This window comes from Sarcophilus harrisii, chromosome 6, assembly GCF_902635505.1.
Source record: "Sarcophilus harrisii chromosome 6, mSarHar1.11, whole genome shotgun sequence".
Lineage (NCBI taxonomy): Eukaryota > Metazoa > Chordata > Mammalia > Dasyuromorphia > Dasyuridae > Sarcophilus > Sarcophilus harrisii.
In genome coordinates this window covers 214,414,155-214,439,865 of record NC_045431.1, presented here as the reverse complement: position 1 = coordinate 214,439,865, position 25,711 = coordinate 214,414,155, and the positions used below count along the sequence as shown (strand labels likewise).

General features: G+C 34.6%; 1 protein-coding gene across 2 annotated transcripts in view; it reads left to right on the top strand.

The window, feature by feature from the left end:
* Positions 1-25,711, top strand: part of KIF18A (kinesin family member 18A) — a 98,301-nt gene that overhangs the window by 33,375 nt on the left and 39,215 nt on the right. For both annotated transcript variants that reach the window (XM_012552534.2, XM_031941810.1), the window contains exons 11-14: positions 7,780-7,942; positions 13,405-13,569; positions 20,936-21,057; positions 22,967-23,202. In XM_012552534.2, the coding sequence (XP_012407988.1) occupies positions 7,780-7,942; positions 13,405-13,569; positions 20,936-21,057; positions 22,967-23,202 (686 nt within the window). The remainder of the gene's footprint in view (positions 1-7,779; positions 7,943-13,404; positions 13,570-20,935; positions 21,058-22,966; positions 23,203-25,711) is intronic.

The following is a 25,711-nucleotide window of genomic DNA, read 5'->3' as shown; positions in this document are numbered from 1 at the left end:
CCAAACAGATTCAAATACATAGAAAGATTTATTTTTATTTTTTAATTTCCTTTTTACTATCTCCCTTCCACATTAGAGAAGGCTATCATTTGACACTGATTTATTTAAAACTGGACTATTTTTCAGTTCTTTCTATGGAGGGTGATAGCATATTTAATTTGAGTATCTATAATAACTTAGAATAACTTGTTCTTTCACAATTACAGAATACTTTTTTAAAAGATTGTATATAAAACTACGTTTCAATTATTTGTTACTTACTGAGAATTTGTTAATGTGCATATAAACTTTTAATGAATTAGTAGCAAAATAATTATTTTTGTTTCTTTTGAAAATTTTTCCTATATTTTCCCCCTGATTTTGTGGTTGTTATAAAGTAGTAATGGATGTATTTAATCATTTGAGTTTTGTTTTCTTCACTGAGCATCATTTCATGTCTTGCTGAATTTTATACTTGTTAAGGAACAGTAATATTCTAATGTCACATTGTTCTTATGTTTTCTCATTTTGGACACATCAATTCTGTCCAAGTGATTACTATTTAAGATCCTATTAGGAATATTTTTGTGCTACTAGCTGTCTTTTTTTTTTTTTTTTTTTTTTTTTTTCATTAATAATATCCTCAAAGTATATCCTTAGCACTAAAGTCACTAGATCAAAAGAGATAAAAAATTGTAAAGCTCTTCTTAAATGCCATATTGTTTTCCAAAGACATTGCAACAATTCAGATTCTACTAGGAGTGCAATAGTGAGCCTCTTTTACTACAAGACCATTGCTCTTTATCGTCTTTAAGTTAAATATCCACTTCAGTGGATATACAACTCTTGAGTTCTTTTATGGACATTCTCTAAAAGAGTTTGAACAGTTTTTTAGTGGCTCTTGATCATTTGCATTTTTAATTTAATGAACTGCTAGTTGGTATTCTTTGACTATTTCTTTTGAACCTTTTATAAGTTTGTTGACTCCTCAGTTTTGAATGTCAGTACTTTTATTAGAAATGTTTACATCAAAGTTTTATTTTCCTCGTTTCCCTTATTTCAGTCTGGGTGCATTTCTTTTTTATTATGCAAAAGATTATATATGATGTAATTCATTTATTTCCTGTAATTTCTTCTATTTTTTAATTTTTCACATCTTTGGCAGTTGAAATTCCTTTCTTTTCTTAAAAATAGCCTATCTTTTTGTTATACCTCTTCTTTCCTTAATTTAACAGTGAATCAAAAATGGTTGTCTCATTTCACAGCTTTACCAACAGTGTGGATCAATCAATGTGCTGTCTTTCCCAGCATCAGTATTGACTGTCTTTTCTTCATCTTTGCCACTTTTTATAATGTAGGAAGAAACTCTTAAGTTGTTTCAACATTTACATTTCTCTTGTTACTGATTCAGAAACTCATTTTCCTGTAGTCATTTATAATAGGCAGTTCATATTTTGAAAACTTTATATGCTTCTACCACTTATATACTGGGAAATGATTCTTAGTGTTAGATATTTGTGTCAGTTCCCTGTATATTGAATATACCAACACTTGATGCAATTCATTTTCCTCGTCTGGTGTTTAGTTTTGTTTAGTTTTATAATTCTGTCTACATTGATTTTATTCACACAAATCTTTTTAACCATCATACATGTTATAATATATTCTTTTTTATCTTTTTTGGTTAAGAAATTTCATCCTCTCCATAAGTGTAAAGTATATCTAATGTCATCCTCTTGTAATCTCCTTAGTATCTTGTGTAATATATTGGTCTAATCCTGATTCTTGCCAAAATGTTTTCTTATTTTATCTGAAGTTCTTGTCAAACACAGACAAGTAATATATGTAGCTGGTTTGATTGAATCCTGTGCCACTGTGTTTTGATTCTTTGCCGCTAAATAGTGTGCACCATTGATCACTATATTTTAACCAGTAACAGATAGGTTTGATTTCTCCTGTTCTATAATGTAATTTCAACTCTGGTTGAGCCATGCTCTCTTCATTAGAAATATTGCTCACTTTTTTTTTTGCTTTGGGATGCTAGACCTTTTTTTTCTCCCTAATAGATTTTGTTATCTTTTTTAGTGTTAAATATGTCACCTTAGTAGGTTGACATAGCACTAAATCTGCAAAATAGTCCAAGTAACATAGGCTTAGCTAACTTTGAACACTGCATACATACCTCTCCCAATTCTTTGTCTCCCTTTGTTTTTGTTGTTATGTGCTAAGGATGTTTTATGATTGTTTTGTGAGTCTTAATGTGTGTCTTTGGTAGATTATTGGTTAGTCATTTCAGTCATGTCCAACTCTTTGTGACCTCATTTGGGATTTTCCTGCCAAAGATACTGGAATGGTTTCCAATTGCCTTCTCCAGCTCATTTTAAGGTAAGGAAACTGGGTAAAAGGTAAGGAAACTGGGGCAAAGTTAAATGACTTGACCAGGATCACACGGTATCTGAGGTTGGATTTGAACTCAGGTTTACCAAACTCTAGATTCAGGACGCACAAAGCCAACCAGCTACTCCATAGGCTTTAGGTTTTATGGGACTATTAACATCCATCATGAGCCCATGTATACATATGGTAGATTGACATCTATTGATTTGTAGCTTTTTTGAACAATATTTTCAAAGATTTTTTTTTCTTGCATCTTTTGAAATAATTATCACTGTTCATTAATGAGAATGGTATGTAGTTTTCTTATTTTGTCTCTCTGCCTACTTTTGATGTCGTGGCCATATTATGAACCCTTCCCTCTTAAAAAAGAGAGAGAGAGAGAGAGAGAGTTGGCTTCATGCCAACTCACTCTTTTTTTTTTTTTTGGAGACTAACTTTATAATGTCAGTCCTTTATATGCTTGATAGTATTCACTTTTATATCCTCCTGACTAGGGCTATATATATATTTTTTTGTTTGTTTGTTTTTTGTTTTTTTGTTTTTTGTTTGTTTTTTTTGTCATGGAGTGATTTGCTCAATGTCCTTCTGAAATTTATTTCCTTCAAATCTCTATTACTTGGAAATTTTTTTGTTTGATTTTGTATTTCTTAAATACTTGTCAACTTTTTGGATTCTCAGTTTTGGTGATATGTAATTCTTTGGAAGGCTATTTCTTATCTATTTAAGTACTTCTCCATTGTGAATTTACCTTGTTTTGTTTTGGTAATTATATTTTCCTCTCCATTTTTCTTGATCATTAATCTTTAGCATAAATCTTTTCAAAAATCTGGCTTTTAATTTTGGTTTATTACTATAAACTTTTCATTTTCAATTTCCTCTTTTTCTTCTACTCTGCTTTTATAACTTGTAACATTAGAATTGTTTATCTTCTAGTCTTTTTATATGCATGCTCATTGCATTAATCCTCTTTTTGTGTTTTCTTAATACAAATTCATAAGATAGCCAAGTAGCAGTTATAATTCCACTTCAGATATGTACTATTTGTGTGATCCTAGACCAGTCACTTAACCTTCCATCTGTAAAATGTGGGCAGTAACACCATTCCCTCCTCCAGTGGATTAATGCAAACAGAGAGATAAAGTGATTTGTCCAGGATGACACAGCTGTGAGGCTGGATTTAAACCCAGGTCTTCCTGATTCCAGACCTGGCCTTCTATCCCCTGAGCTACTGAGCTACCCCTCATGTAAAATGAGAATGCATGTGGGATTCAAGAAGGAGCAGCCCCTCTGATAGGAAGGCTTGTCAGCCCCCAATTCTCCAGGGGCATGCAGGTAGCCACACCTTGGTGAAACCGTCTCAGCAGATGGCTAGGCCTGGGCGAGGGCAACAAGCAGGCCCCAACCCCTGTGGAATGAGTTAGGGGGGTATCCCCAAGTGGACAGATGAGAACAGTTTGTTCCAACAGCCATGAAAGCAGCTAAGGTGAGTGGGGAGACCCCAAGATCATGCTCTGTATCCTGGGTCAGTGCCTCACTGGACTTCACTGGCTCTGGAACAGAGAATAACTTTGAGCAACTCTGCCTCACTTAATTCTAGGTCCTGACAAATCAAGACATCACCTCAGGATGTAACTGATCCTCTTAAAATGAAGGATGAACAGCAACAGTGTGGAGATGAAAAGCTTGTTCCTTAAATATTAATTTGTTTTCAGATACTCTCCACTTAATTCTTCTTATGCTACCTTTTGCCACTTAGATTCTTTGGCACATTGGTGCTCCCTTTGCTTCTTCACTGACTCTCAGCTTTTTTCTAGGTTTTGTTTATTTCTCAGTTTTAGGAAAAACAACCCAAAATTCCTCATGCAATGACCATATCCATGTCTAATCTTAGCCACATGAAAACGGATGTTTTGTCTCTTAGGATTTCATTACTATGAACGAATGAGTATTTATTAAGCACTTATATGCCAGGTACTGTGCTAAATGCTGGAGAAAGAAATAGGAGAGTAAAACAATTCCTGTTTTACTAGGGAGGAACACCACCATAGGTCACAGCTTCCCAAGTGCCCTATGTTCTTTAGCAATAAAGTGTTTCAGACTAATCAGTATTCTTTCCCAAAAATATTTCATTGTCTTTTGACTTTTGTAAAATATGTTATTTTGGGATGCCATAAAGTTCCTTACCCTTTGGAATATCATTTTCTAATTTTGATGTAACTTTTTCTAATAAAGGAATAATTCTATGCTGTGGTGATTTGTTCTTCCTAGATCTTGAAGGACTGTTTGCTTTCTGTTTGTAAAAGTTGAGGTGAAAATAGTAGTGATCGTTGTAGCCTGCCACCCTCCCCCCCCCCTTTACCTGTGATATCCACATTATTTTTCTCTTCTTTTTTTTTTTTAATAATTTTTATTTTGTTCAGTACAACACTTATTTTTTTTTTCTTATTCTCCTATGGTAATTATATAAGTGCCAATTTATTTTAAGATCTATCTTGATGGAGCAGTTCATTCTGTTTTCTCTCATTCCTTTTTTTGTATTAAAAAATATCTCACCATTGGCCCTACTGCACAAAAACGTTTTTACTCAGGAATTTTTAATTAAATGTTTTTGGTCTTTGCAAAGAATACTTCATTTTGCTGACAAGCAAATTTGGGAATTTCTCTTTTTATCTTGGTTTCAACATATGCCATATGCTAACATCTCTTTGTAGAAAGCTCTTCTGCAATTCAAAGTATTTTTGGTATAATGTTTCTCTGCATTCCTACTGGTAAAAAATATTCTCCTTGTCATTGTATTCTTGGAGCTCTACAATAATTCAACAAAGGCTTATTGTTGAATCCAGTTAAACTGAATTCACCTTTTGTAACATATTTTAAATTCTCTTGATTTGCTTGTGATTCCTTCAGTTTCATTACTTCTGGGAAATGTTGTTATACCAATTCCTAAAATAAAACCTTCAGTTTCTTTTCTTTTGTTTAATGGAAGTCTTATAATTCTTTCATTTTGTCTCTCTTCTTTTGGTCTGTTATTTTCTCTGTACAATCCAGGTTTTTCCAGGTATCTATCTATTTATATATATATATATATATATATATATATATATATTGCATCTAGTTTTCTGCTTCCTCTGCTCTTTTTTATCATTTTCTCCAAATCAATTTTTAAAAATATTTTCTATGAATATTTCTAAAATAATCTTTTATTGATTTTTTTTGGTCTTGCTGCATTTACATTTTCCAATATGTTTCTTCATATTCTCCCAAATAAGTAGCATATTTCTGTGTCTTGAGAAAATAATTTTGTTTCTGAATTTTTTCTTTATTTTTTTGCTTTGCCTCAGTCTGGGTATATTCGTCATTTGTAGAGATCGTTTTATGGGTATTAGTGTTGCTTTTAAAAGGCTTATTGCAAAAGTATTGGTTCTACAAGAACAAGAAATTATTCCTTATGTTAGAATTCAATATTTTATGTACCAACAAAATTATTTATATTGTTAAAATTCATAAAGAACTAACTAAAATTCTTAAATTTTTTTATAAATGACTTAATTTATTTTAAGCTCTTTTTCATGATCAGAGTATTTCTCTTCTTTTAAGGATCAATTATTTCATGAATGTCTGTATATGCAGTTAGGTGATAAAGGGTATAGCACTCTGGGTCTGGAGTCCAAAAGACCAAGTCCAAATCTGGCTTCAGATACCTAGCACCTGTGTGACCCTGGGCGGTTGCTTAATTGTCAAAGGGGGTGATTTTTAGCACCTGCCTCCCAAGTACTTAGCATGGTGCCTGGCACATGGCGAGTATTTCCCTCTCTCCAAAGATAAATTTTCAGCTTCTTCTGGGACGTTTGTACTTTCTGAGCCCTGCTGACTTCGTAGGACCATTGCCCATGTCACCTCCAGTGATATTACAGTCCTTGAAGAAATTACAAATATTGTGATTTTATTGCCACTTTAAAAAAGAAATACCCAAAAAAATGTTTTTCTGTTGTTGATATCCTTTTTTTTGTCTTCCTCTCCACACCACAAATCCAATCCAAGAGTTGACCACAAACTTGCCAGATTGACAGGAGACCTCACCAGGTCCCTTGACCTCAGAAAAAAAATGTTGCCTGGAAAATAAGGCCCCATCCCATGGGGGAACCTAAAGAAAACCCGTCCATTTCACTTTACTGGCATTACTTTTGCTGTGACATCATATAGTGAAACTTTGGTGTCTCTGTCTTGTTCCATTAATTATTTATCATCGGTTTGACAGAACTGCAGTGAAGTCAGCAGGCTGTGGTTTGTACTCATTCCCAGCAGATTTTCATTGAGAATTGTTGACACAAGGCCACAGTGTTTTTACCCCCTGAACCTGATCTTTGAATCTGACCAGAGGACACTTGTTTCAAAAAGTCGAAAGGTTTTTTTTTTTTTTTTTTTTTTTTTTGGAGGCCTTTCACTTTAAAATTCTCCTCTTAAATGATTGTGCCTGTGCGTGACTGTTTACATTATTACTGCAGCTGGCGCCTGACTCTTCTGTGACCTAAAGCACAGATTGTATTTTTAAACAATTAGAACATCTTTGAGGCTTGTTCTTTGCTGACCCTGGAAGAATATGAAAGTACAGGTTCATTTCAGGGTTTCTCTAAGAGTCCTAACCTGCTTCAAGGGAATCTGGGTATCATTGAGGGGTCTACATCAACCAAGTCGTTTTTGGGTGTCTGGAAGAGGACTGACTTTGAATCGATGGGCTGTGGTAGGTTACTGGGCTCCAGAGGAAAGGGTCTCCAATCTCTGGGGAGACTGTTAAGGATACCCACCTTCCTTGCTTCATTGCAAATGTTAAAGACAAAATAGGCCTTATGATGGTGCAGACTAGAGAAGATGGTGTCATTTAGGTATTCTTATTACTTCTTTATTATAGACACATCAAAAAAAACCCGCCAAGTATTTTTTAAACCTGCTGACATATGATTGAAGATTGGAGCTGGTAGAAGAATTCCAAAGAGAATATCCCATCCCTTTTTTTTTTCCCTTTTATAAACACAAATGTATGATGTTTCAAACTATCACATTTCATAACATACTTCAAATATTAAATGTTAAGAGATATTATCTTAAGAAAGTATCTCTAGAGTCCTAATAATTCCATGTTATTACTATAAACTTTGAGAAAGACAATTTTACTTGCACTTGTTTTAAATTTTAGCTAAGGGCAACTCTTGCCTTCTTTGGAGCACATTTGTGTTCTGGAAGCAAATATATTAAGAATCAATGACATAGACTAAGGGGCACAAATAGTCATGTGGGGCACAATTCATTAGTCATGTGGAGCCATTTTGGTGTGTGGTATTCTCCATGTGAGTTCCTTCATTTTCTTGAAGTTTAATATGCAATGTGATATGTTGTTTTTGGTAGGTTTCGCGAGATTTTAAATTGTTTGTTCCGGAGCCGTGAAGAAATCAGACAAGAATATCTGAATTTGGAGATGCTGATTAAGGAAAATGAACTAAAAACATTCTACCAGCAGCAATACCATAAGCAGATAGAAATGATGTGCTCTGAAGAGAAAGTTGAAAAGGTAATTGGGCTTTTTATAACTCTGTTTTATGACTGCCTAAAGGGGCTTTCCTTATCTTGGTCGCCATGAGACAAGAGCAGCATCTTTTTTGTTCATCGAAATTTGTCTCTGGTTGCCTGTATCGATAGATCTCCATTTTTAAAAAACTAGGTCTTTTAAAATTAATCTGACATTGTAGTCTATGAAATTAACCCGAATTTGAAGAGAGCAGAATGAAAGTCATGAGAGCTAAGGTTTTGGGAATAATAGTCACAATTTAATAAAACAACCTAAAGGTGAGGAAATTTAGCTTGGTAGAGAATCAAAACTTAGAATTTACATAAAAGATCTGAGTTCAAGTCCTTTCTCTGATGCCTAGTACCTGAGGGTGCATGGGCAGTCTTTCACTCCTAGTCCTCCTGGCAAGCAAATAAATAACAAACCCACCACCAGTCTGTATGGGGAAGGGGGAGTTTCCTGTATCCATGAAATCAAATTTTTGCTTACCTCTATTACTTCCTCTGTCCTCTGCCACTTTTACCCCATCAGATGGACCCACTCTATATTTGTTATGTATGTGGTATTAAAGTATCTTTAAAGTGGGGGATGATGGGCAGGGTGGAGGAAAGGCTAGACTTGAAGATAGTAAAACTAATATCTTATTTTAAACTGCTAACAAATTCTCAGTTTAAACACTCTGAACATATTTTGGTTATATTTTTCACAACTTTTATATTTCCCAACTGACATATTTTTAAAATAACTAATATTTAATTTTGTGTTATTTCACATCAGTGGTAAAATGGAAATCTTGAATAAAACTTTGATGTTTCCAACACTCATATTTTTTATGATATGTTTTCTAATCTGTTGTGTAGTTTAATTTTGAATGCATAAACTAAGTTCTCATTTTTCCTTAACCTAGTGTAGAATGGCTATTAACTATATGTAAGCCATAAATGACCAGCTTTCTAGGTCATTTTTCCCCCAAAGGCAAGAAAGTGGATCATAGGAGGCTGATCTTTCTTTCTCCTGTGTAATTCAGCTTTTTAGGTGTCTTCTTTAATCACTCTATAGATGTTTTATTTGCTATTATTTACTAAAACACTTTCTTACATTTTAGAGGAAGCATAGAAACCTATATTTAAGCATTCAAGTGGTAATATTTAAGCTGCTCCTTGAAATGAAGAGTTTTTCTATATTTACAGAAATGAAGCAATGGAATTTGTCAGAAATATTCTTTAAATCAATTTGGTTGGAATAGACCATTTTTGTAGAGAATCACTTCTCTATTTGGGAAGTTAGATTGTAGATGGTTTTCAAAGGCACATTAAGTATTGTGAGGCCAAAAGACTTATGAGCAAGAGGGATTACTGGGCCAAGAGTCAGGAGCAGAAACTATTTATTATTATCCTATAGATTTTTGTATAAGAGAATCACGCGATTTACTTAAAAGGATACTATCAGAGTGGAGTTATCATTAATAATTATATCTTTAATAAGAATGTCATTTTAAGAAATTCAGTTAAGAACAAGTATATGATTCATTTAATCCTATATGTGTCCTATTAGTCAGCATCTTATTTTATCCTGTATCTCTAGTAGGTGCTGAACTTTCTTGAAGAAAACTGACTCCTAGGATCATTTTCATCACTTTGGTGATATAGTTTTCCCCCTCATCTTACCTTACCCAATTTTCAAAAGTGGACAGGAGAGGAAGTTGTTCATTTTTATTACTTAAGAAAAGAGGAAGGAAAATTTGGAAACTACCTTGACTTGGAAATGTTCTAACCATAAATATATTAGAACTTTGTTACTACTTATGTACTATAATCCAGATTTTGGCATCTATTTTACATCCTCCACAAAGATACCAAAAAGAATCTAATGTCAGTGATATTCAGTTATAATCAATGAAAAATCCCTCATTAAAGACTTTATCATGTGTCAGGCACTTTGCTAGATCTGGGGATACAAAGATGGAAATTAAAACATCTCTACCCTCAAGCAACTGATGGACATCAGTAATGGAGCCTGAAGTTACCCTGAAAAACATTATTAAAAGGAAGTTCCAATACAAGTCACTTTTATTTTATTTTTTATTTTTTAGGAATTTATCATAGAATCTAAGCATTTAAAGTTTAGTCCATGCATATTATCTAATGACTTTTTGCAGGATTTTTCTTAGAAAGATAATAATAATGAACATTGTGCTTATTTCAGGATTTTTCCATACTAAATTCTTAAATGTTCTAAGTAATTGTACTCATGGAGAACATAGAGAACCATATAATTACATTATCTGCTTTATTGTTTTTTTGGTCTCTCTCGTTAAATATTTCTCAATTATATTTTAATCTAATTTGAGTCATACTTGAGAGTGTTACTGGACTCATGAAATTGGTGTCATCTTCAGATTTGATAAATTTATCATTTATCCTTTAGTCCAAGTCAGTGATAAAAATTTCAAATACCTTGGTGTCAAGCTCATACTCCTGGAGAATTCCACTGGCATTTATTCATTAATTACTACTTTTTTGATTCTGGCCTTTCAACTAGTTCTAAGCCTATGTTTGTTTTATCAACTAGTCCATATTTTCTCATCCTGCCTAAAAGAATAGTAAGATGTTTTATTGTTGTTGTTTTTACTGCTTTATTAAAATCCAGATTAATCCATATATATATTCATAGTATTCCCCTCATCTACTAGTCTAGTAATCCTCTCAAAAAATGAAATAAGGGTTAAATCTGTCTGTCCTTAATGAAGCTACTATGCCAGCCCTGTGTAATCACTACTCTCCTTTTCACTTGCTGTGTGTAGGATTTTCATTTCCTAATTGGTCTACATTGCAGGAACTTCTGCTTTAAAATTAGACAGATGGACTAAGGAGTTTTATGGACCCTTTCCACTCCAAATTCTAGTGTTTTAAGATTCTTTTAATTGTTTTTTCTGATTTGTCCCTCCTTTCCTTGCACACCAAAGGGAATAAAAATCGGATTTCTTCCTTGACCCTTGGCAGAGAATTCATTTTTTCCAAATTTCCTTTTTCAGCCACCTAACTGTACCTAACTGCTCCTTGTTTGTCAGTAGCTGCTTTTTGAACCAAGTCTGAAAATGTATATAGTTAATTGTTATGCCAGATTTACTTATGAGATCTGGTTCATTGACCAAAAGAGAGTAGACATCTTGGTCCCAGATACTATTTTCCTGAGAAGATACCCTAATAACCAAATTAAAGGGCAAGTCTGATCTATTTTGAGGTCTGGATCAATTATCATAAATCAGAGTCAAGAACTAGGTGTGTAAGTATGAATCAGAAGCCAGTCCTTAAATAGTCAAACCTATTTTTTTTTTTTTAATAGGATCTCTATAGTCAGGCTGTCAGGTAGCGTTTATTAAACCAGGGAAGTTAGGAGGTAGAGATGAAGAGGGACCATGTGCCAGACATGAGGTCAGCCAGTGGAAATGCCAAAGCCAAGAAATTATGTTTATAGACTGGTACAGCTCATCACTTGCAAGGCCAACGATGAAGGTAAATTTAAACTGGAGAAAAAGCCTGGAAACTTGAAGATGACCCATACCTAGGAGGGAATAACTAATTTGACAGATGACAAAATCGGGACCCAGAAAGATTTCAGTGAGATAGAATGATGACCTAAATCTAATAAAATGGATTTCCTAGAGATCACTGTAAATTCTTCCACATTTCCAAAAATCATTTGGATAGAACTGTACCTAAGAACAGTACATGCTGACTTGTAAGTGAACTGTATTCTCCAGATGAGTTCTGTAGTGTGGCAGCCAAAAAAAAAAAAGTTATTACTATCTGTCTTGATTATGAATCGTTTGAAGAAGAGAGGCTGTTTGCTTCTTAATTAGTTTTGTATTGCTTCTACCAATACAGCACAGCCTTCTACAGAATTGACAGTACATTGTTGAATTGGGCCAAAACAAGTAGAAATATAGTGCTCAGACGAAGAGATGGTAGTCCCACTATATTTGGATGTAATCAGATCCTGTGGGAAATAGTGTGGTCTGCTCTGAGCTCTAAGTTTAAGAAGAAACTTTGAACAAGTGAATAAGTGTTCAAAATGGAGTGAGCAAGAATGAAGCCCTCAGTCAATATCCATTCACTAAATAACCTATCATGTGTCAGACATCATGAAATAGAGAGAGAACAAAGACTGTCCCTGCTTGGAAAAGAGCTCCCATTCTGCTGTCACCAGACATGTATTTTATTCTCACGGAGTCAGAAACATGTCCAACTTAGACTATCTGAAGGAAGTATGTCAAGAAGAAAAGATTTGGGTTCTAGCTCCTCTTCTGTGACTACCTTTTGTGTGTGAGAGTACCCGAGAGAACAGATAAGGGGGTCAAGGGCCTTGAGTTCTTGCTTCATGCACAGAACTGTGGGTCTGTTGAGTTAGGGGTGAGAGAACAAGGACTTAGTGGGATCTTAAGAGATGACCTCAAATATCTGAAGTCCAGCCAGATGGAAGAGACAGACCCTTTGTTCTGCTTGGGACCAAAGAGACAGAATCAGGAATGACAGATTTAGCCTTTGTTCCAAAAAACCTTCCTAATAATTAGAATTATGTAAAAGGGGTGTTGGCTACTAAGAAGTAGGACCCTCCCTCTTGGGAGTCTTTGAGAAAAGGCTAGATAATCATTTGTCATGAAGGTTGTAAAGCAGATTCCAATAAGATTCTTTGATATTAGGTAAGTAATTGTAGTCTTCAAATTCTTCATCTGTAGAAGTGACTGGGTGAGCTAGATAATAATAATCTCTAAGGTCCTTCATTCGTGGTAATTGAAGGATAAAAATCATCCCTATCCCCCATGTGTTAATTAACATATCTCTTGGAATGTCCCTGTTGTTCTGAGATCCCTGTCACTAGAAGTAATTCAGGCAGTCTGAAGGATTGACAGCTTGTTGGAGGTGTCAGAGAATGTTTATTTATCAGATATGGAGGGAATGGAGCTTACTCCAGATAACTTCTGAGGCTTTTTCCAACTTTAAAATTATTTAATCATTAATCCCAAGATTAAATACTTGTGTCAATATCATATGAAGTGATTTAAGCACCACAGCAAGAATATGAAAGATGCTTTTATTTTTCGGACTTTTTAAATTGATTGTATTTTAGTAGAAATAATTTCAATCTTTAATGTAGCCATCATGTTTCTTAAAGCCATAAACACTTTAAATGAAATTTTTATAAAAGTGATTCAATTTCCTGTTTTCCTGCCAGCAATTGTAAAGATTTCAAGAAGAAAATAGTTCTAAATATGAAAGCATAATCTAACTTAATTGGCTAAAGTGGCCTGCCTACAGAGTATTTTACTTTACTAACCTTCTACAGCTCAAAGAGCATTCAAATAACCTTGACTTTTTCATTATGAAACATGAAGACATGTTTCATTTGATATACTCCTCAGCATCTCTGCCCCATGACTTCCCGTTAAATATGTTGTTTTTCAGGCCACTTGCAAGCTGGATCATAAGCTCGCAATGCTTCAGACTCGTCGCTTTCACCTGGGGAAGAAGAGAGAAGAAGAAATGAAGCGATTTCGTGAAAATACTCACTGGCTTCATCAGGTTGAAAATGAGATATGTCTCCTGAGCAAAAATGGGCCTGTTTTAAAGGTACGGAATGCTTTTTACATTCAAGTTCATCTCATCAAAGCTGAGTTCTCTGAATTGTTGCCATTTTTAAGCAAATTTCCTTTACTCCCGTGATTTTTTTCCAAGCCTTGAGCCCATTTAAGTTCATTTATTTCCCTTTGATACAGAGTAGACAGACCCATAATCTAATCACTTTGCCATTTCTGTAGTACAAAACATTTCAGGTATCTGTATGCTTCTTATTACACTTCAGTAATGAGAAACTTAAATAGATTGATTCCTGTATTAGACTGGGAGTAACCTATTTCAAATTTGATTTTCGGATTAATCTTCATGTTAATTTTAATCCAGCTCTAAATGCTAAAGTAATAAAATATTTATTCTTGCTCTTTCTGTTTAATATATAAGAAATGCCTTACAATGTCTTTGGCTTTTTAGGATAATTTAAGTATAAATCTAAAGCTAGGAAATTCCACCTCAAATGATCAAGCCAGTTATGAGAAAGGATAGCCATGTATCAAAGTTAGAAGTAGCAACTTTTGTTACATCTTTATGTTCCTTAGGCAATACTTAATATGGAAGAACTATTTTAAAAAAAAAAAAACTTTCAGACTCTAGAGAATCACAGAATTTGACTCAGAGAGAATAGTAAGAATTCATCTCATCCAACCCTCTCATTTTACTAATGTGGAAACTAGGACCCAGAGACACTAAGGGATTTGTCCTATATTACACAATATTTATACAGATTAATAAATTATAAGGTACAACCAGAACTCAAAACCAAATCTTCTGACTCAATATCCAAAGATTTTTTTTTTCTCTATTATACAATTTCCTCCATCTTTCAATATAACCTAGCAGTAAGAAGAACCAAATATCTTGTTTATTTTAAAACTTGAGCCTTCTGGAATCCAACCTTCTGGATCCTCAGGTTTCCAGAACAGCTGTAGAGCTAAAAGTAACTAGGGGGAAAAGCAAAATAAATTTTCAAAAAAACTTCATCAAAAATAAACTTGACCAGAGAGAATCAAGACTCCTAGTTAGGAATGAGCTGTGGGGCATAGTGATAGGCTTTATCTAAAGGAAAGTGGATAGAAAAGAAGAGAAAGGGCAAAGAGGGCAGTGCCAGGAGTAGGAACAGCAATTAGAAATAGCAACTAGCTCAGGGAGAGAACTGATGAGAAACACTGGATAATCAAAAAGAAAGCTAGTCACTGAAAGCAGAAGATGTAGAATTACCCTGTGACCTAAGCAGGAGTGATAAGAGAAGAAACAAAGAGGAGAGAGAAAATAATGAAGAAAGAAACAGAAGAAAAGGGGAAGAGAGAAGAAATAGAAAGTGAGGGGAAAGAGAAAGAAATAAAGAAAGGATAAAGCAGGGGAAAACACAAAACTATATGATTCATAAATGTGCAAAGGGCTGAACTAGATATTGTTACAAAGGCCTTTGCTTTCAAGGAGCTGACGTTATAGGGCCCGGGTTCTACTTCTAGTCTCTAATAAAAAGCAAAAATCAGATGTAAAAAGTTCCCCCTCTCCCCCAAAGGAAAATGTGAAACATGCTTAATCTAAAAAGGGAAAAAGGAAAATCATTGATGGATTCTTCTGATCTGAGGTTTCTATGTTTAGACTATTAATACCTCAAAAGATCAGTTATTGAAAATATCTTTTCATGTTGAGTCTTCTAAAGATGAGGTTGCAACCATATGACATTTTAAAATACCTAAATCTAATGAAGATTTCCCTGAAAGTACCCAAATACATTTTCCTTTACTTTAGCAAATATATAGGAATGAAAGTATTTTAAACTAAAATGTGGTATTCTAAGACTAAATGTGTAACCTTCTATGAGAAAGGACTCATTGATCTTATTCATAGCCTCTTCGTTGAGTAAATTTATCATTTCAATGAAATTATTCTGTTTTGATGATGCTCTCTTGCTATAATTAGGCCCTGTGCTGTTAAAATAATTGTCCCTGTTTTCAATTAGAAATATTCTTATAATCACACAATTGTTACATGTGTTGATGCTTTAAATTTCTGTGAAAAAGTACCTCTGGTGAGCACAAAATGTTATCATGACTATTGGTGCCTTCCACCATAGGGTTCCCAGAAAAGAGTCCCAGCTTTAGTGTTGGCAAAGTAAAAGTCAACTCCTTTCTCTGGTCTTCATGACAGTTGATCTTAAAGTCATTCAGCTTTCCAGGGTATCACTCCATTTCTCCATAACATGAAAAAGTTATGATGATATCTGGTGACTTTCAGCATATTCAAGGAATGGATAAAGATGATGTTCTGGCTGATTTTATGTTGCTTTTCTACCTTTAGATCCTTTTAGAACCACACACTTAATTGAGGATGGTATAATTAGGCTTTTCTAGAGCTCACTTAAGACATTAATATCAGGAACATATTGGCCATCTTCCCATCCCCCATTATTACTTTAGTGATATTAATTCATTTCAGCAGCCAATCAATAAGTACCAGTGTGATAGCTCTTGAGACCCTAAGGTTTAAATATGACTCACCTTTTTCATCAAAAACATTTGTTTTGATTGGTGAAGGAGATAAAAATAAAACATGTTCTGAGATAAGTATAATATAAAGTAGATAGTCAGGAGAAGGAAAGTTCAAGAAACTAAAAACTCTGTGACTGTTGAAGGTTGGAGCACCAAAAACTTGAAGGGAGAATTTAGGGAAGTCTTTTATGGAAGACTTAACACCTGAGTAAGCCTGGAAGAAAGAGAAAGGATCTGAAAAATGGAAGTAAGGCAGCATTTCTCTCCAGGTGCAAGGGGAAAGAAAGAACACAAATGCATAGAGGCAGAAAAAACAAGGCATATTGAAAGAAAGAGATCTGGGAGTTGCAGTAGATTGAGTTGGCTTGTACACAGACTACAGGAAAATCGTGTGAACCAGGACAGGACACAGTATATGCTCAGTCTTTGTGGGTTATGTCTAGGGTGATCCAAATCCTATGTAATCTGTTTTCAGTCTTAACTTTTATGCCCATCAGGTCAAAGAATTCCAGTCAACTAAATAGAATCAGGGGAAATTCATTTTAAGTGTCATGAAATAAGATGTATCTTAAGTGATTGCTGGAATGTCAAAAAAGTCAGATTTTCATATTTGAAACATTTTGTGAAGACATGCCGAACAAACTCCTGGAAAATAAGATAGATTATTTCTTTAGTGTAATTGGTTTCATGAACTAGGTTTTTACCTAAAAAGCTTTCTGTACATCAGCTCAGATTTCATATATGGAAAAAAATCTGTGAGCAATCATTTTGAAATTGAACTATTCTTTTTTAAATAGCATCCTCTCAGAAAGCCTACTAGTGTATTCTTAAACCAGATAAGCAAACGTTGCTGCTTTTACTTCTGCTTGAAATTGCCTTCTTTCATTCCTTCATTAAATTGCTACTCTTTCGAAAGGAGAGAGTTTTTTTCAGTCTACCCATAGACCTCTGGAAGGTCATGATCTCCTTTGAACTTATAGCACTGATTCTATACTACTTGTTATATTTTCACTGTATAGCAACTTTTTGTGTATCTAGCACACAGTGTCTTATCCATTACGGTTTTGATTGTCAGTAATGAACCATTCAAATAGCCTCAAATGGTCACCCAGTGATGTACAGTAGAACCATTTATATTAAAACTTTGAGTTAGGAATCAAGGCAATGTGTAGACCTGTTAGGAAAATGGGAAGCAGTCATGAGGGAGAGAAGGTAGAGAGTTCAGAGCAATAGTTGGAAGATACAAAAACACAAATTTAGGCTTGACATAAGAAAATCTTCCTAATAATGAAAAATAATCAAAAGTGAACTGGGCTGCCTTAGAGATTGTCACAGCTTAGCTGGATTATCATTTGTTAAATGGGATGTAGAAGAAGGGATTTTTCTACGAGTTTCGGTTGGAGGAGATAGCCTTTTCCAATGGTCCTTTCAACTCTGAAATTCTGTGAAAGTTAGTCTGCTGTTTTCTTTCTTCATGATGACAAGGAATCAGTGAAATCTCAATATTGTTGATCTGACCTAGCTGATTATCTTGGTTTGCAAGGGCAACTTGTTGGGATCCTCAAGGAAAATGTTTTCAGAACTGTGAAACAAATCTTTACATTCATGGTGCCTGAAATCCCACCCTTCCTCTAATGTGAATTAGTGTTGTTCCCATGGAACCCACTTAATGGAATATTTTGACAATTATATTTTTCCTTGGTTTATCTTTGTTAGCGATTATTGTTTTAGTATCTCATTTTATGAGAAGATAGAGGAAAATATGGTACTGCCCATATTCAAAAGTCTATATTCTTGATGGGGAAGAAAACATACATAGGTGAGTGGTCACCAAAGAAAAGTATTTTGGACAAGGGAGTCAAAGGGAATGGTAACTGGCAACCCAGAAGAAATCATTAATCTATCCTTCCTAGGAGTATTGTTGATTTGATTGTCTTTTTGGCTGGAGTTGTAAAGGAAATATGTATGTAAAGGAGAAGAAGGTTCTGTCAAAGAAAAATGCTATACACTGGGAAGATAGGTTTGCATGAAAGGCATGTAAATGGCCTATAGTGACTTTGGTGGACATGAAATCAAGGATGAGATATGTCCCACCTGTCAAAACCAAGGGTCACAGAACTAGGAACTTGAATTAAGCATTGATTGTTTCAGCCTTAATTGGAATTATTCTTTGGATTCTATAGATAATTTTTAAATTAAGTATTTTAACTAGTTATCTCAGCAAAAAGTCAGTTGCTAATTCCTACTACTGTAGTGGTGCATAGACTGATCCCTTGACCTTTATTTGAAACATAATTGATAGTCTGTCTCTTTAAATTCATGCTACCTCCAAAATTCCACATTGTTATTGAGTGAACTCCCAACTCTCCCATCTGAATGACACATCCTGTTCATACAGGGTTGTTCACAGAAGTGAAGTCACCTTTGCATTGTCATTTTTTCTTTCTCTCCCATCTCGCCTCCTCCACACCCATTCAGTCAGTTGTGCAGTTTTGCCTACTCTGCCTCCATCTACTTCCTGAAGGTTACAGCAGGGTCCCCATAGATCTCTGCTTTGAGCCATCCTCCAGGCAGCTCCGAGAGGCGTTTCCTCAAGAACAGGCCTGTTTGTACCACTCCTCTCTGGTGAGATTTCAGTGACACCTTGTTGTCTCTAGGGTCAAATACAAACTCCTCAGGCTGTTGTTTGGGGCCCTCCAAAAACTAGCGCCAGCCACAGATCGGCTGTGGGGCAGCCTGGGCAGAACGCTGGACTTGGAATTAGGAAATCCCGAGCTCAGATCATAGCTGTGTGACCTGTTCCTTAGTTTCCTCATCTAAAAAAAAAAAAAAGTAACAGGTTGTTGTGAGGATCGAGTAGCAGCATTGTAAAGTACTTCACAAATGGTAAAGTGCTGTATCAACACTAGTAGTTCTTTATTATTGTTATTATCCATAGGCTTTACATTCCAGGCACATTAGACTATTAACTAGTCTTTAAACTAGTTAAGTTTTATTTTTAGTTTTAGTTTTATTTTAGTTTTTTATTTTAGTTTTATTTTCCCTCCCTCCTTCCAGAGCAAGCCATTGTCCATGCCTTTAATGTATTCCATCCTCACCTCTTGCTCACTATCTCTTGAAATTATTGCTTTCTGGTTTAAATTACACAGTGAAATCAACTCTACCAGCTCCTTTATTTGCTTCTACCAAAGAGAACCTTCTATTTAACTATTGTATAAATTGAGGTTTCATTTGTAATGAGAATATCCATATATTCCTATGGGTTAGTATTGGTCCTAATAGTTAAAATAATATTGGGAGATCTAAAAACTAATTCTTTGCACCCTCTGCCTCTTTCCTGTCATTCTCCACTTGAAGTAGACCCAACTAGGGAATATTTTGTGTTTTTATTTGTCTTGTGGATTGTCATAACCAAACAATTTACTATCTAATGTCCAGTTTTCTTTTGAGCCTCTCTATACTTAGCTAGACTGATGATCTACAGACGGGAAACACAATAAACATTTTTAAAGGCCTATTTATATAGTATTTAATCTTCTTGAATTTTCTTAAACAAAACTTTGTCACTGTGTATAATATTATAAATGAACTATAATGATGACTCAGAGGAAGCACACAATTCTGCAAAATCATTCAATATCATTTGTTCCTTTTACTAACACAAATCACAATTCCTCCACATCTCAGGAAATAGTTTTCATTAGTTCCTTGGACCAAAACTTTTTGCTACCAACTCAGTGGGGAGAAATGACTTGTCATGAACTATAACCTTGCCCTTGGACAATGAACACTTTAGGTCTTCCAGTTTGGTGGACTTTTCTTAGTCCTTTATTCCACTGGCATGAACCCATCATGGCACAATAAGGTATCCTGTGATATTTGATATCCATTTCAGGAGACCATTTTCACTGCTCTTTCTTCCCTCTTAAAACTTAATCATATTGTTGATTTATTTTCCTTTTATTTTCTTGAAATTAGTATGTTATAAGAGAATTTTAGTTATTTGGGTAAGGCATTGATTGTATTTTCTTAGTGATATACAGAAATTTTCAGGGTGGGAGAAAATAGTATTTGTAACTAGAAGTAACGAAGCAAGAGGTTTATCCTGACTTTATATGTCAAATAAGACTTTCACACTATTGTTTTAACTCTTTACCATTTCTTTTTTGTATATCTTAATCATTTTTTTCCCCTTGAAAACTGCAATAGAACTTCCTTTCAGGTTGTAAAAGAGATGTCAGTTATGTACATTCCAAAAGTTTTCTTAAAACAAAAACAAAATTAGAATAAAAGCAAGACAGAAACTACCAAACTATTTTCCTTTCTTTCCACATCTAAGAGATATAGCACTAGCAGACAACCAGAAGCAGCATCTGGGGACATTGGGTTCCCTAGGACTGGTGCCAATAGTACAGTAAGAGGCACTGGGAAGCATGTAGTTAGAAAGACAAGGCCACCCTATCCACTGGCATAGGTGCCCAAGGGAAAAAAATCAAGAATTAAGCAGAAGCTGTCTGTGTATGTGTACACAGTGTGTGGTCGGAAAGGTTTGTGGGCTGACCAGTAGCTAGAGCATGGATTAGCAAAGAGAAAGCCTAGTACTTTGTTGGCACCCACAAATTGGGCAGGCCCCCAGAGAAAGACCTGCCAGAGGCTGGTGGGTCAGTCTTTGATGGAGAATGTTTCATGGAATGAATAGTTTGCATAAGAATGAATTAATCATATATTAACCAATATTAATGAAAAGATTCTTGTTGAAACTGCTTTGTTTGGGAAAATAAAGCTTTTAACTGATCATTTTAAAGTTTGACATTAAGCACTTTTGTATACTATTCCATTTCATGTTTGATCTTTCTCTTTTCAAGGAGCTTAGTAAAGATGTCCAGGACTTCCACTTGAAACTTGAAATAAAAGACTTAAAAATGCAAATCAGACATGTGATGAATCTTGCCTCTCTTCAAGAGCAGCAGCATAAACAGACAGAAAAGTAAGTTTTATCCTAAGAAGCTCCTGGTGTGTTGTTTTAATGTTCTCACTTTATCCCACAGAGACTGGGAATTGGAAAGCATCTCAACAATCACCACACTAATCCCCTCCCTTTGGATAGGGGGAAGCTGAGGATCAGAGAGGGGCAGTTATCTGAGCTAGGGTACCCAGCCAATTAGTACCTGGTCAGTGTGGGCTGCCTCTGCTGTGGCTATTCTAAATCTTCAAGTAGCACATTCACAGCTGTCTGCCATTAGAACATCAATTAGAAATTAAAACGATAACATTTTGAAAAATAATCTTTTTCCATTCTAATTTTACTTAGAATATGAAATTCATATTCCAGAAGAAGCTTGAAATGGTAACGTAGTAATAACCACTCCTTTGTTCTTCCTTTTAAACACCTCTTCAGCTCTTCTTCCATTTCTGTCCTCCTGCTGGCTGAGGAGCAGTTTATTTATCCAACCACAAGCACAAATGTTGTGGTTTTCACTAGAGTATTTCCTCTTTCCCTCCTTCAGTGTTTCCACCACAGCTTTCCCTCAGAGTTGCCTTCATCCCCGAGATTAGCAGGTGACAAGTTTCTTCCTCAAACCCTGGGGACTCTTGCCTTCTTTTGTTCACAGTTTGCTCCTGGATTGCCCTCCCTTCTTATCTTCTTTCCTCTGACTAAGCAGTCATGGTCTTCCCCCAAATCTCAGCTGGGCATCACAATAGGCAGTGATTTCCCCAATAAACTCCTTTTGCAGTTATTGGCTTATACCGAGTTGTTTTGCTCTTGACGTGTCATAATTGAATTTTTTTTTTCCATATTAAACTTTCATGTTTTTGCCCTTCCCCAGTGAGATTCTAAGTTTGCTTGAAGGGTAGTAGCCATATCTTAAACTCTTTTATATCCCTACAACACTTAGCACAGTTTTTGTATTTACTAGTTACTCATTGAATTTTTCTTGACTTGATTTAATTTTGAAAATATTTACATATAATTCATATTCAGCTATTTTCCCATTTTAGTGGGCAAAATATTACATATTTTAAAACACATTGACAAAAAAAATTGAATTAACAAATTAAATATAAGAGTTTTTAAATTGTCTAAGACAGTATTACATATATAGGAAACAAGTTCAAGGTGTGAAAATTATTCTGATCCCTCACACAGTCCTTAAACATTGATTTCATTCAACTCATTTATATAAAGCCAGCGGCCCATATATATAAAGAAACCACAGGCAATGATGAGCTGAAAACTAGGTACAAGAATCTTCCACTGCTTGAGTTCTAGAAGTTGATAATGTTATATGGCCTTTGAATGATGATATAAATATCCAAATGGCTTTTGGCAGAAAAAAGGTTCCCCATACCAATATAAAGAAATGTGTAATTCAGCCTTTTACATTTCATTTAATCTAAGGGTCTAGGTATCATCATTTATTATGAAATCAGTTGAATCCACTGTTGCTAATTGCAAGAATATTAATAATACTTAACATGTAATACTTAACATGTACATGTTGACTTAGTAATAAATCCTTCCACATCTGTTATCTTATTTAACCCTGTGGAAATGGCAGCATAAGTTTCATTGTTATCTCTGCATTATAAAGGGGGAAAGGATGGTCCAGAGACATAAAATTGCTTAGCCAGTTACACAGCTATTTTGGAAAAGAGGGATTTTACAGGGTCATAAATTTGCTTCATTATTTTATATACCTGTTGTTATGATTTGTTATTGTATTATTTTAGTAATGAAAATGCTGAAATATTTGATTGCTTTTATGATTTCTTCCCCAAAAAATGTCATAGTGGTTTTCCCGTTTTAACAAGTCTCTCTCATACTTTGGGTGAAATTGTGATTGACCTGTTTCCTAGGATTTAATTATAAGGTGTATTTTCCTTGCTTGCTGTAGTCTGCTGAATGCTTTGCTCCCAGTCCTAAGAAAGCAGCATGGAATATTAAAAGAAGCTGGGCTGACAAGTTCTGGTTTTGAATCCGACTTTAAAGAAATTGAACATTTAGTGGAAAGAAAGAAAACAGTAGTTTGGGCAGACCAAACTTTTGAAGACTCAAAGCAAGCTGACCTGCCAGAGATCACTGCTCTCATGGCCTTTCAAGAACTAGAACCAGTCCAATCCCTTCCAAGGTGTAAGTAGACTTGGTTTTTGTATCATTATTGATATTTTGCTTTGCCTATATGTTGTTATATTTCTAATGGACTAGAATTGTTTTGTTAAAGACTAAAAGGAAAAAATTTATAATTTGTTGACATAATACATGTTTTCAGCATTTCACTGGGTGTGAGTATTACACATGAGTGAATTTTTGAGATTAAAAGGTTTTTCTTTTAATCACTAATTTTTAAAATATCTTAAGACTATTTTATGAGCATTAGTTCTAATATATATTATGCAATTCTCTAATTTCTTAAATAGCATATATACCAAAGAGAATTCAGCCCTTTCTTGATGACTCAAATTCATCATTAAGAAATCTCCCAATTTCACTGTAATCCCTTGATGGCCTCCACCCTGACCCAGAAAAAAGGAACATGCTACTTATTTCTATCAGTGGCCCTGTATTTTTTTTGCTAAATGGGAATTCTTGTGTCATTTAAGATTTTTTTAATTGTTTTCTCCTTGTGATTTGTTTGCTTTGTGTTGGTTTTCCACTTCTAGTACATAACATTCTTTGGTTGTTGTTGAGGCAATTGGAGCTAAATGATATGCCCAGGATCACACAGCTAGGAAGTGTTAAGTATCTGAGGCCATATTTGAACTCAAGTCTTCCAGACTTCAGGGTCTGTGCCCTATCCACTGGGCCATCTAGCTGCCCTGAACACATAATATTCTTAAGAACAAGCATTCTCTCATTCCTTGTTTTGGTAATCCAGGGCCTAAGATAGTTTCTCACACATAGGAGTTGCTTAATTCATAATGGTTGATTATCGATATCTTTGTTTTTCTATTACCTGCATTTCTGAACATGTCCCTGAACCATCCTTTGTTCCAAAAAGTTAAAAAAAAAAAAAAAAAAGGATAAAAAACATTCAAATAAAACTAAATAACCTATTAATTGTTTTTGACATCTGCAATATTCTACATGCATAGAATTCAGCCACTGCAAAGAATAGAGGGATAGTAATATTCTTAACTCTTCTCAAGGGAGAACTTTGGGCATTCAGGGTTTTATTTTATTTGTTTTTTTTCTTTTCCATTTTCCTTATAGTAATTGGATTTGTTACTTCTCTAAATCTGCTTGCTTTCCTCTGAAATAATGCAAGTTAATAATCTTCCCATACTTCTCAGAATTCATATTTACAATTTGTTATGTTGCAATAATGTCCCATGTGGTTAATTCATGTACTAAAAAGTGTATCATCATTCTCCAATCAGTGGATAGCTGTTTTTCTTCTACTTTGCTGTCACCAAGAAAGGACTGCTATGATGAATATTTTGATGCAGATTGGAATTTTCTTACTATCTACTCCTACTATTACTACTCCTTGGATCATGTGCCTAGCAGGAAAGTTCTATAGATTAATAATATGAATATCAACAATATTTTTAAGCTAATTCAAAATAGCTTTCCATAGGTTTTCCATAGATTCCATAGTTTTCCATAGATTTCACAAACATGCACTTAGTGTGTCTATTTCCAATTCTTCCATCATTGATTATTCTCATCTTGTGTTTTCTTGGCCAATCTGGTAGGCAGCAAACAGAACTTCTTAAGTTGTTTTGAATTGCATTTCTCATGTTTTTATTTGAGGCAGTCATATGCTTATTTGAAAATCCATACTTCTTTAAGAGCTCCTGGGTACTTATCCATTGGGAAAATGACTCTTAGTCTTAGATTAATTCCATTCATAGATTGACTATGAAGTCATCAGATAAAATTCAATTCATATTTTCCCTTTTTACAATAGCTGCATTGATTCCATTGGTACAAAGCTTTTCAATTTCATACAAATTAAATTATCTTGTATTTTTTGATTCCTTTCACTTCTTGTAGCTTATTCTTATATCTGCTCCTCAAAGGCTACTCCCCTGCTGGCATTCTGTTGCTTTTCTTGAGGATGTAATCAGATAATGCAGTTTATATTAGCTTTGAAATAAAAGTAAAGTAAGAGTAAGGGTAAGTAATGAATAATAGTATGAGTGCCTTTCTTTATGATTAGAATGCCTAAGCTTTAGTGTCTGGACTTTGTGGTGTGCCTTTCATCTGCCCATCGGCCTTTGGGAAAGAACCTAATTCTGAAAGCTTTGTGGCCATCTCTCAGCGAAGCGAGTTCTTCCACATGTGTATATTCTGATTTGCTTCTCTTATCTGTAACATCATGGAAGGGCATACACTAACTGGAAATCAGTTTGTAAGAGTGCGAAACAAGTTCACATCCAAGTAGTGCTACTGACTGTTCAGAGCAAATCACTTAATGTCCCTGAGCCTTAATTTCCTTATTTGTAAATTAATGTATAAGTTGTATGAAATGACTTCTTGGATCCTTTCCAACTCTTAAAGATTTTATCATTCTGATCTTTTTTGTATAGAGTTGTGCATCTAGAGAGTGAACAAAACACTTTCCCCCCTTTAGCACCATATTGAACAATGAGATAGCATAACAAAAAATGCTTAAAATGCTTGTGATTCCTTACAA